Source organism: Lucilia cuprina, chromosome 3, assembly GCF_022045245.1.
Source record: "Lucilia cuprina isolate Lc7/37 chromosome 3, ASM2204524v1, whole genome shotgun sequence".
Taxonomy (NCBI): domain Eukaryota; kingdom Metazoa; phylum Arthropoda; class Insecta; order Diptera; family Calliphoridae; genus Lucilia; species Lucilia cuprina.
This window is the reverse complement of record NC_060951.1, coordinates 28,080,841-28,094,596: the sequence shown is the minus strand read 5'-3', so window position 1 is coordinate 28,094,596 and position 13,756 is coordinate 28,080,841. Positions and strand designations below refer to the sequence as shown.

General features: G+C 29.6%; 1 protein-coding gene across 1 annotated transcript; it reads right to left on the bottom strand.

Annotated features, from left to right (window-relative positions):
* Positions 1-1,152: 1,152 nt before the first annotated feature.
* Positions 1,153-2,173, bottom strand: LOC111686636 (protein lifeguard 1-like). The gene is made up of 2 exons (XM_023449004.2): positions 2,040-2,173; positions 1,153-1,979 (listed from the first exon to the last, which is right to left on the bottom strand). Exons 1-2 carry the CDS (start codon positions 2,056-2,058, stop codon positions 1,276-1,278), a joined length of 723 nt encoding a protein of 240 aa, XP_023304772.2. The 5' UTR covers positions 2,059-2,173; the 3' UTR covers positions 1,153-1,275.
* Positions 2,174-13,756: the final 11,583 nt, after the last annotated feature.

Below are 13,756 nucleotides of genomic sequence, written 5' to 3'. Positions count from 1 at the left end.
AATTGTAGTGTTATAGAATACAACTAATTTGACTCAAATAACATTAACATTAATAAATAACACGCACTTATCTATTAACTCCAAAATAAAATTCGTTTAATTCAGATACAAATATACCGTAAATTAAAACAAGTAAGAGTTCTATATTTGGCTGCGCAGAATCTTATATACCCTTCACCATGGTGTGTTCAAAAAACATTCAGTACCAAATAGTCCACTTTTACATAACTTTCTTCGGTTTCCAGATCCAATATTAAAGAAAATTTAAAAGTGTTCCTTTTGAAAAAAAAGTACAAAAAAGTAAATGGGTTCTTACCTAATTTAGACTCTACATATTTAATTTCATGTTTTTAGGTTCAATATTATAGAAAATTCAAAAGTACCTTTTGCAGAACGAAAAAGTACCAAAAAATCCCCATTGATTTGTTCTCGTTTAATCAGGGCTCTACATACTTAATTTCATGTTTCTGGGTTCATTATTATAAAAAACTCTAAAAGTACCTTTTGAAAAACGAAAAAGTACCAAAAAGTTCCCTTTTATGTGTTCTCACCTAATTCCGAATCTACATACTTAATTTCAAAATCCTAGCTTCAATATTATATAATATTCAAAAAGTACCAAAAAGTTCTCTTTTATGGGTTCTCACCTAATTAAGACTCTGCATGCTTAATTTCAAAACTAACCTTTTAAAAAACGAAAAAGTACCAAAAACTTCCCTTTTATGGCTTCTTACTTAAGCAAGGCTCCACATAATTTCATTTTAAATAGCGATCTTCCCGAAAGCATGTCTAACAGAATTATTGAATATTCGGATCTCGCCGATATCTGGGGTCCTCTAAAAACTGATGTCAACAAACATACAGACAGACGGACATGGCTTAATCCACTCTGCTATCTATAAGGATCCACAATAATGTCACTTAGTGCTACTTTTGAAGTGGTGATAAATGTTATTCTTTTGGAAGTACTTCGTTTTATTTTTGCTGGGTGGAGTCAAAAAATACTTAAAATTTTTGGTAGTTTAAACGGATCTGTAATAGAATCTATTACAGAATAACTAATCCATAATTGGTCCTAGTTCCCAAATAAGTTTTCATATATATACATATATATTGAAGTTTTTCATTAGATCGAACCATATCATTTTTACTAATTTCTTTTAAAAATTAATTATTTATTTAAATTAATTTATTATTTAAACAATATATTAACAAGTTAACTAACAATTAATTAAAAAAAAGTAAACTCCCATCAACAACGCTCTATGTCACATTTTAATCTCTACTACCCAATAGACCCAATATATACATAAATATTTGCACAATATCAAGATACAAATTTAAGGCAGCAAAAACATATTCATCCGGACTCACCGAATACTGATGCTTACCGCCCAACATTAATTGGGTGTCATATAACAGATACAATGAAAATATCAAAACACCCAACGAACAGTAGATCAATTTCATGACATGCGTTTGAAAGAAAAACATGAATAAACTGAATATTAAAAACACCACCAAGACCACAAGTAAAAATCCACCCATTACGGTGAAATCCCATTTGGTTTGCATGGCAAATAGTGTAAGAGCAAAGCAAACGGCAGCTGTTATACCCACGGCTGTAAGTACTGTCATGGGATCATATATCGAGGACACTACACCCAATAGGAAACCTTTAGCTAGAGTAAAAATAGCCAAACAGATATAGTTTGCTGGCATCTTACGTCTTACTTGGGGACAACAGGCCAAAGTAATCATTGTAACGAAAGTTACAATAAAGGCTATTAGCAGTAAATGTGGCTGTTCGGTCACATAGTCTTGTAGTTCCTCATTTAATACAAATATTGAGATTATGCCTAGAGTGACAAGTAATTGTATGCTTAATATAAAATAAACTTTTTGAATAAAAGCTCTTCTTATTAATGCCTCCTCAAATTCTCCAGCATACTCTCCCTCCTCTACGTCTTGATTGGGGGCTATGGAAAATTTCAACCAGATTATATTTGGAGAATTTAAATCTGCTTTCCGATACTTACAAAATTCATTTCGTCTCATGGTTTTGTATTGCAGTTATGCAACTAGATGCCAACTATAGTGACAACTATATATTTGACGAGATATTTCAGTTGAATTATTAAAATGTATTTTTCTAATATTGTTTTATTTTTGTATGACAAAACTGAAATCGATAAAAAACAAGAAACATTAAATTGAAATTTTAGTTAGGGATTCCGGATAACTATGTTTAAAAACCGAACTTTGAAAATTTCGGATAAAATTGAAGTTTTTTAGAGATTTTGTTAATGTGAGAGCTAACGAGAGAGAGAGAGCGAGGGGGGAGAAAGAGCTAAATGGGGATGAAATCCTAAACTGATGATCTAAATTTTTCAGGCGGTGTGAATGGAAAGTACAGGACAAAAACTCCAACTGCCTACTCCTTGGCAGAATTATAAGGAGAATTTAAACCTTATTAAGGGAACATTGAGAACATCATCAACCAAATCTTTATTTGATCTGCTAAACTGGATTCGTACAGATTTGCTGGTCAGGAAAATAGCATTTGGCACTGTTTTTCAAACAAAATACAATAGATGTATGCATATACCAATCACACGAGTCAAGCGATTATTATAGAGATATCTGGATAATATTGAACACTGTACTTCAAAACACTTCCTCCATAGAGGTTTCGATTATACCAACTCCGAAAATTAGGTACTGGAGGAAGAAAGAAATCAAAAAACCTATATATGGAAGGTTCCAAAAAAGTTTAAGTTGACATTTTCTCCCAGAATTCGGGATCAGAATAACACAAATGAATGTAGTTTGCTACGGACTGAACTATCAACAATACCAACCACACAAGTCAAGCGATTATTATAGAGGATATATCTGGTCTCCCAGATAATACTGAACACTGTACTTTCAAACACTTCCTCTATAGAAGTTTCGTTTACACCAACTCTGAAAATTCGGTACTAGAGAAAGAAATATATCAAAAACCCCAAACGTATATACGGAAGGTTCCAAAAAGTTTAAGTTAACATTTTCTCCTAGAATTTAGGATCAAGATAACCCTTTGAAAACAAAATTAATATTTTTTACTCCTGGCTGAACAATCAACTATAAAATATAAAACAGATATATATCAAACAGATATATAGTGAATGAACAACATCCACACTGAATTAGCAAAATTGGAAGCATCAAAATCCGGGATCCTTTAAGATATGGCTAAATAGCAAACTGCCGTGTACATTTAAGTCATTCCCATCAGCAAGCTAATTGAGCTTTGGTAAATGCACAACATCCATACAGAATTAGCGAAAATAGGAGCCTCAAAGTCTGAGATCTTTTAAGATATATCGCAAACAACGACTACATAAAATGTTCTATGAACTGTTCCATACAAGATGGCACAACGAGCATTACTACCAGCAAAATATGTCCAATGGCTTCCGACTTCCGCCTACATCTAAGTCGTCCCCATCAGGAAGCTAGTTCATGTCATTATAGGACACTATATATGTTCTTGAGAAACATGTAAAAAGTCTTGGTATATCCCATAACGACTTCTGTAGAAGCTGTCAGTGCGAAGAAGGGACGAATCTATTGAACACCTTCTTTTTTATGCTTTATTGTTCTGCTTTAGAATATATTACCTGTGAAATCTTAGGAAACTATAAAATATAAAACAGATATATAAAAATGTATATCGATAATTAAGCTGCTTTCCCCCCATCGTGAATGCATTCACACACATTCACACTGAATTCGCGAAAATAGGAGCCTCAAAATCCGGAATTTTTTAAAGATATTTCGCAAACATTGACTGCATAAAATGTCTACATCTAAGTCGTCCCCATTAGCAAGCTAGTTGATGTCATTATAGGACACTGTACTTGAGAAACATGCAAAAAGACTTGGTCTATCCCTTAACGACTTCTTTAGAAGCTGTCAGTGCTAAGAGGGAATGAATCCATTGAACACCTTCACTTTTTATCAAAGACCTATCAGAATAATCCAATTTGAAATTATACATAAAGAATGCCTTCAACTCTATTGCCGTTCCATATTGTGCCATTTTTAGTTTCCGTTGACATATACCGCACACAAAAACAAACACCTGGCGAATAATTGTTCATAATTGACCTGATAATTTCTCCAACTTTATTTTACAACTCTACTCAATTTTTACTTCATTTTTTCACTTCCGTTTTAACAACCTCTATTAGTATCACAAAAGGAACAACAGGACTTACTTGTGCATCTTTGCCAAGAGAAAACCTAACCGTGCACAGTGGAACAGAATGAAATATTTGGGAAATAAATCTGACTACGGCCAGATTTTTAAAGTTTTTAAGTCTAGGGGCGGAGATATGAGGGCAAAAAGTAGGTTTTGAAATGTAAAATGTTTAAATGCTTGTCACTTTTTATTTCGAATTCAATATTAAAAATGTTTAAAAATCCCAAAGCTGGAATCGGAAAACGAGAATTAGTGTTTAAACCCAATGTGTACTCTTGGGAACTAGTTTTGTAAACCTAGATGTGTTTCCTATTTATTATTAAAATATTTTTATTATAATTTTCAATGCAAAAACCTTAAAATATCTTCAATATCATTAATTATTTAAAATCAATATAAATTTGTAAATTCAACAAATATTTACATTCATAAAAGTAATAATCAGTTAAATTACACTAAAAACAATTAAAGTATATTCCCATATTGAAAATACCAATTATTACATTTAAAATCAAAATGTTTTATTAAAAATTACAATGTGCAGAACAAAAAAAGAAACACCAACAAACAAATGAAATTTCAATATTTACATACACACTCTGACCAATAGAATTTTCATATTAAAACATTTTATTTTATATTTTTATACAGAGATTTTGTTTATCAACAAATTACCAATAATTAAGTTTTTGTATCATGCAATTAAACAAATAACTGTATTGACTTTCCAACTATTGAAATGAAAGTTAACTACATACACACATACAAACGAAATCAGTTATTGATGTTAAATTGTGAAAAGTGATGTGAACTTTTAGGCGCTATATTAAAAATATTGTAAACATTATTTACTTGTTTATCACAAATGGATTGTAAACTGAATGCAAGATACATATTTTAGAAATATTTGTTGAAACTCTCGGTTTTAATATGGAATTCAATTTAAACCATCTTTTGTTAGCGGCATTATTTGAGTTTAAATTTTTTACCATCAAATTAAAAGCAACTTTTTGTTACTATTTCCAAAAAACACAAACTTATAAATCAATATGGGTGTGAAAATTCAATAGCTTTCTTCCATAAAAAAATCTTGTATAAAAAAACAAATATTTAGTATTTCTCTTTTTCATTATGGCTAAGAAAAAATGTACATATGTATGTAGCATAAATGCAAATAGTTGAAACAAGAAAAAAATTAATTTGCCTTTAGCTAAAAATTCAATAAACGAATAACACTGTCGCAGTTATTAAGTATGTCTTTATTCATTTGGCTTATTTACTGGAAAACTGTCATAACGTTCAATATATCGGTTTAAGAACAAGGACATTAAATACAAGTTTTGGACCACAGATCTTGTCAACACTCTGTGCATCATTCTGTGCCAACTGTTCGTAAATTTCAAGAAATCATTCGACACAATCAGAAGATCTGAAAAGCATTAAGAGCAAAAGGTAAAAATAAATCCAATCATTAGAGCTATGCACGCGAATGCAGAACTGTTAGGATAAGTTACCTCACACCAACGCTGAAGAAATACAAGGTTACTCTTTTTCACTTCAACTATTCTCTATCTACAGAATGACATCATGACCAAATATTTTTAATGAGAAGAGGTTCATATAGAGTCTCTTATACCTGATTACACAGAAGTGTAAGCTGACTAGTGTCGAACACCGAACACAGCTGCCTTAGAAGCATATGCTGGCCCAATAACACAGATCTCTGGGACCTTGTCAACGGGGAATCCACATAAATACAGATAACTCTCATGAAATTTAGGTTGATTGGCCACATCTTTACAATAAATCCTGATAGTATAACAATATTGACATTAGAGTAAAATTCTCTGGGTTTAAGAAGCGTGAGGCTGACCAAAGAACATAGTACAATAACAATGACAGTGTAATCTTATATGAAAGTCCAAAAACCGACTAAGATGAAGTTGCTTTGTAGAAGCCACATTCTCCCAAAAGAGGTAATGGAAATAAAGTCAGAGTGTCATGGACGGACTATGGTTCTTATATATAGTTCTCAATATCTATATGAGGGTATAACAATGATGGTGTAAGAGTAAAATCAACAGAATTTAAGAAGTGGAGGCTAAACATGATACTCCAACAACTAGGATAGTACAATACCCATATACTCCCAAGAGAGGTTATGGAAATGAAGCCAGAGTGTCATAGATTATCTAGCTGATATAACAATAATGATACGAGACTAGAACTCTCAAGGTTTAAGAAGCCAAGCCCGACGAAAGAACGCAATACTACAAGGACAAGGACAGTGTAATATTACATGGAAAGAATCAAACAAATTATGGTACGAGAGAGATACTTTAAGAACTAGGACGGTGTAATCTTAAATCGGCAGATGCAAAATTAATGGCAGCAAACCAAGTAAGACGCAGATGCTGTGTGGAAGCCATATACTCCCAAGAGAGATAATAGCTCCCAATATCGTTATGCTGATATTATAATAATACTACGAGAGTAGAATTTTCAAGGTTTAAGAAACCAAGGCCAGCCAAAGAACACAATACTTCTTTAACTGAAGTAAAAATTGAGGCAGCAAACCTCGGAAGATCTTCATCTTTGTGTCATAGTTGGACTATGGTTCTTATATATACCTTCCATTATCGGCATTATTTATTGATTCTATCCTATAAGTGGTGTTTTCGAAATAGATTCTTAGTAAGTTCACATTTAGCCTTCTTTCCTTGAGTCCATAATATTTGGTATATTACAAATATTCAGCAATTTGAGTTAAGTCAGTCTTATGGTAAATAAGTGCTATATACATATAATAGGGGGTATTATTTTTATTATTTACCCCTCATGTTCACCATGTCTAGTTATTTTTTAACGTTAAGTTATATTGACAGTTCTCATATAGAAAATGTCTTAACTGAAAGAACAACTATCAGTTAAACGATAACTGGAGGTGATGAAAATAGGGGTTCGTATGATAATTTTAATAAAACGATTTAATTTTGAGTAAAGAAAGAAAAACAAGAAAGAAATTATAGTCAATGTTGAATTGTACCTTGCCTCATTGTGATATGGGGACTAGCTGAAATAATGGACCGATCTTAACCATTTTCAATAGGCTTTGTCGCTGGGACAATAGCAGATCATGTACCAAATTTCATTGAATTATCATAAAAATTGCGACTGTAGTTTAATTACAAGGTTTACATGGACAGACAGACTGACAGATAGACAGAGAGACAAAAATACAGACAGAGAAAGAGAGAAAGACAGACAGAGAGACAGAGAGACAGAGAGACAGACTGACAGAAAGATAGATAGACAGATAGACAGATAGACAGATAGACAGATAGACAGATAGACAGACAGATAGACAGACAGATAGACAGACAGATAGAAAGACAGACAGATTCATTTTCTGCTATATCGACTCAGAAAATGATTCTGAGGTGATTGGTATACTTTAAGATGGGTTAGGACCAATTTTATTGTTCGCAACAAACATTAGCACAAACCCAATATACTCTGCCCACTAAAGTAGTGTAGGGTATAATTTAAAAAAAATTAGTTTAAAAAGATAAATTTTGATTTTCAGTGTAAATATCAGCAATTTTCATTTTGGGTCCATCCTAATGTACGCACATGTATGTATATATTAGTGTATAGTGTAATAAAAAATTTGTTATTTTTACAATACATTTCAATACATACATGATAACACATATAGACAACATACTTACATTAACTTACATGCCACCATTTCCCTACAATATTTTCCCTTTAAATACTGACATTTATATTTACGATTTGTCTGGCAACAAGTGTGTGTGTATGTATGTATGTGTGTATCTGTTAAAATACGGAACAATTGCTTATTTTTTGGTTAAATGATTTGTAGTTTTTTGTTCATGTATAACGCCTTTCAATATAAAAATTCTATATCAATATAGGAAAAAATATATATACACACACATACATACTATGTGCAAAGTCGTTCTTTATACAATAAACAAATATACAAATATGGATACGATTATTTATATGTACATTTATATGTACGAAAATATCAGGGATGGTCAAACTTAAATATATTATGATACAGTTTACTTATGTATGTATGTATACAGATATATCTGTTTTCAAGTAGAAAATACATACTTATATACATATTTCTATAAATATCTGTAAAACTTCTGCAACTTTAAAAATGTCCCCCCTCTATTGAAAACAGAAGACATCTCTGATATATTTCCATAAATAAATCGCTTAAAGCTTTGAAAAAAAAACAACAGAAAAAAGAAAAACCCATAAAAAAGTATGTGTTTTTGTGTGAAGTTTCAATTGTGGTTATTGAATCGAACACCCACACACACAAGCGAATTCTTAACAACCAAAAATATGTAAGTATATGTAAGAATTAATACAACTGTGCAAGCAAAATTGTAAGTGGCATATGAGTATAGCGCCCACAAGTATACTTTAGTTGTTGAACAAATGTATGAGTAAAAATGTACGTTCTATATTTCATATTTGAAGTGACAATGACAAATATTGTTTAGTTTATAGTTTTCAATATCAATAAATTTTCCAAAATGTCAAATCAAACGCGATTTTGAATACTCTATATGACATATAGCTGTTTTTTATTACTGATGGTATTGAAAAGTTTGGAGAATGAGAAGAAATATAAAGAAAAATCAAGCAGAAATTGTATTTTGACGTTTGACAAAGACATTAAGAAAAGAGAACAGAAAGAAGTTTGAAGAAGTTTATTTTATTCTATAACTAAATCTCCTCCTAAATTTCCTTCAAAACTTTATTCCTTAAAAATTATAAGTAAAACAACCCTCGTTCTTTTTGCTAACTAGTATGTGTACTGCAAAAATATACGATAAAACTATTGTAACGTAAATATTTTATATGAAAAATAATACTATTTATATTATTTTACTTTATACTTTTTTAGAATGTAATAAAAAAGAATCATTTGCTTAAGTGATTTTGAAATTGTTTATTCATTGTATTGAAATTTAAATTTTATATTTTCAATTTTATCTGGTATATAAGCATACATGCATTCAGTATAGAGTAATAACGGATAAAATTATATTAAAATGACATATTTATTCAAAAGTAATTGAAATGGATAACTATACCCTACACCACTTTAGTGGAGAGGGTACATGGATGTTTATAACGCACAATAATATTGGTTCTATACCCACCTTAAAGTATATTTATTGCCAGTTAAAAAACGAACAAATATTTTTTTGTTTAGAATTGAAAATGGACAATATCTGTTTAAGATTTAACCTAGCTCCCATATAGGATTCCCATCATAAAATAACTATAACGCAGATAAGTTAGTTAGTTAGTTAGTTAGTTAGTTAGTTAGTTAGTTAGTTAGTTAGTTAGTTAGTTAGTTAGTTAGTAAGTTAGTTAGTTAGTTAGTTAGTTATTTCGTATGTTTTTTTACATCGTGGAATTGCACTGCTTTTATCAGCGACACCTAAACGTATACTTTTCAAAGAATTATTCATATTACTAATATTAAGTATACGCCTAAATTAGAGAGGAAAAATAATAGAAAAAATTTCACCTTCGTGAAAAGGGTTTGTAATTTCTATAATATAATTTTCCGACCTTATATAGTATATATATTCTGGATCCTTATAGATAGCAGAGTCGATTAAGCAATGTCCGTCTGTCTGTTGAAATCAGTTTTTAGAGGACCCGAGATATCGGCGAGATCCGAATCTTCAATAATTCTGTTAGACATGCTTTCGAGAAGATCGCTATTTAAAATCAAAAAGTAATTTTATATTGCGCATTTTTGCACATTCTGAATTATTAAATTTTTTCTAGGTTACTATACTATAAAGAAATGAACTTTTTGAAATTTGGCTAAAAGAACGCCCAAAAGACGTAAAAAACGCTGCCCTTATAAAATATATGGAGGAGAAAATTAGTGTGTCTCTTATTCCAGAGTCCTGTAGAAAGTTATTGGATGAATAAGTCGGCCATTTCTGCAATTACTTAACAACAAAATGCGGAAGAAAGGAACAAATTTTTCGAAATGAAAACGCTATATGGCTTAATGGTGATATATGCTTTCAGATTATGAAAGCACCTGAGAAAAGAAATTATTTGGCTGTCGGACGTCCAGAAAATTCCTTTTTGTAATAAATCACAATATGCAAGAAAGAAGAGCTGCGGCAAAGCTTTCAAACACAACAACTGGGCAAACTAATTTATTAGTTCATGCAGCAGCAACATCAGCTCGGTAGCAGGGAGACTCAAATGTGTCTTCTTCAATTAATATTTTGAATCAAATGTGTAAATTGAATTACCTTTAACTGATTCAACTAATTTTATTGAAAACTAATATTTTTTACTTTTGGAGGGTCGACAAAGGATTATTTTATTTTTTTTTTTAAGTTGTTGAAAATCGAAATATTTTCGCCCGTAGTACAATTTTGGTATTAAATTTCGCACGGAAAATGTCATACTTTGAACCAATATGATTTGGTATGATTTGAGCCACAGAAAATGATAATTTCTTTGCAAAAATTCCAGCAAGCCCATAAAATTTTTGTTTTATTTCGTTTTATAAGCCTTTAGATTTCATTTTGATAAGTACAATAAAATTGTTACAGATTTCAAAATGCCTGTATATATATATTGGAAAAATCAATCATTAATTGTAACCACAATTCTCAGAAAGAAATAAAATAGGTCCTTAACTATTTCTATTCCCCATAGAACCCTTATTATAAAAAGATGCATTTTATGGCATAAAATAAATAAAAAGAATTTTCTTAATAATAATAAATAAAATGTTTTTAAATTAAATTTTAGTTGTTGTCTGTCTTTGTGTAAACATTAAAATTTACATTTGTGCAAATATTAAAAATATACTTTTATATACATAGCTATTTTGCCATATTGTTATTTTAATTATTATTGTTACTTTAAATGTTGCTATTATAGTATATATTGGCAAAAAAAATACTGTAATCGATTTGGTTGTAATGTAATTGACTATTTTTGTATAAATAGCTGTGGTTGCAAATGTTTTTAAAAGTTTTACTATTATGTTGAAATTTGGTATTGAATAGTTTTTCTTTTTGCTTGTTCGAACTGAACCATAAAACTGTTGATTATAATTTAACAAAATGTCCAATGGTAAACAATAACTTTGGTTTTTTTTTTTTTTTTTTGTTTATTGTCTAGCTATTTGGATGTGTACACCACAATAAAATAAATTACATTTTACCAATAAAATTATTGAACTATAATGAAAATCATATGTCAATATTAGTCTTTACTTTACACCTTGTTTGCACTCTACATAATGTCTGTGTAAATTACACTACCTGTCAATGTATACGAATGCATGTCAATAAAAATTAATATTATGAAATGAAAAAATAAAAATGTTATTAAAAAAACTTCAACATATAGATAATAACTACAACCAAAACATCATCAAAATGCACATATATTAATGAATATATGTATGTATGTATGTATGTATGTATGTATGTATGTATGTATGTATGTATGTATGTATATGTAAGCAAACACACAAATTACAAACACCCATTAATAATTGTGGGATGTTTTGAAAACAAAACAAAATATTCATTCATATTCAACCAAGTATTAAAACACTATCTACACTTTTATAAAAATGTCAACAAGTGTTGTTGTACTCTGCTGTATACATATTTATGTATGTAACTCAACAGTGTGTGGTATTGTTTCAGAGAGTGTGTAAGTATGTATGGAAATATGTTGACACATTGACACTGATTCTGGTGGCTGTTCTACTCTGAGCACTAATGTCTGCATTGTAGAAAAAATGGTTCGCTAATATAAACAGTAAAGAGTCCATGTAATACTCGGTATTAAATCACTTTTGGTAATATTACAATGTTTTTCTACTCTCTTTTCTCTAACTTTAAAAAAACTACTCTACAACAGTTTAAATACAATCTCTCCATTTTTATATTTATTTACAGATTATTGCTCATTTTTATGTAGACTTTTCTTCAGTCTGCAAAAAGAGAACTAAACTTACAAAAACCTTATTATCGATTTTTCTGCAAAGAGAGCAGAATAAGGATATTTGTGTTAAACATTAAAGAGATTTTAACTGTAATACTTTTACAAAATATATTGTTTCTATATTATCTTTACTGTCTTACCCACCTAACCTATGACAATATAACCTTCCTCAATAAAAAAAGAGATAAAATAAAAATATTTTTGTTGTTGTTGCTGCAAAGGAAACAAAATAACAAAAACAAATCAGGTTCATGTGACTTGAATTTAATTTAAACATTTACTTAGTTTTCAACAAACTGTCGCAATTTTTAACAATTTAAGAATATTTAAAGTTTTAAAGTTGCAAACTTGCCAATGCAAAAAAAAAGTAACAAAAAGTTTTTTTTTTTTTTTAAAGCAAACAAACTGTTTAGCACAAGATATTTTCATAAGTTGGCAAAATAAGGCCATTTTGCTAAAACGTGTTATTGTTTAAAAGTTACGGCTTTAAAAAATTTATATATGTTTCTTTAAAAAAATATATTATAAATTTATTAATATTAACAAAAATATATTTCTTTGAAGTTGAAACAAAATCACAAAATTAGTAACATTTTAAATTATTCTTATTTTTCAATGTTTAAACTAAGGTACTGAGGTACTCAACCCCATCTGTTCTTGGCAAATTTAAAATTTAAAACATTCAATGTTCTCTACTTGTTGAAACACATTTTAAGTATAAGTTTTAATATTACAGATTAATTTTTACAATTTTGTTAAAAAAATCGCAACATTGTGCTCTTTTCGTATATAAAGTATACGCACCGTTAATTGTATGGATATATAATGGGCTCATCAAAAACTATGTAAAATGTTAAGCATACCTTTAGGATTACTTAAAATTCAAAAATATTGCTGCTGCGTGTGAGTAATAATTGAACTGGTTCTTTTAAAATGAATAAAACTTGTATAATATGAACTATTATTGCCTTTTAACGAAAAGGATTTAATGGATTACAATGTTTCATTTCTATTAATGATTCGGTTAAGTGAATCTTAATAATACTTAATCATCTAGTTCAGTTCTAGTTCAGTTTTAGTTCAGTTCTATTTCAGTTCTAGTTCAGTTCTAGTTCAGTTCTAGTTCAGTTCTAGTTCAGTTCTAGTTCAGTTCTAGTTCAGTTCTAGTTCAGTTCTAGTTTAGTTCTAGTTCAGTTCTAGTTCAGTTCTAGTTCATTTCTAGTTCCGTTCTAGTTTAGTTCTAGTTCAGTTCTAGTTCAGTTCTATTTTAGTTCTAATTCAGTTTTAGTTCTACATTTTTATAATTTTACAAATTCTAACTTTTATGCATTTTTAACTTAAACATTGTTTTATGAAGATTTAATTATAATTACAATTCGTTGTAATTTCTTAATAGCACATGTAATAATATTCTAATATTAAAATATTTGAAAGAAACAACGTAAA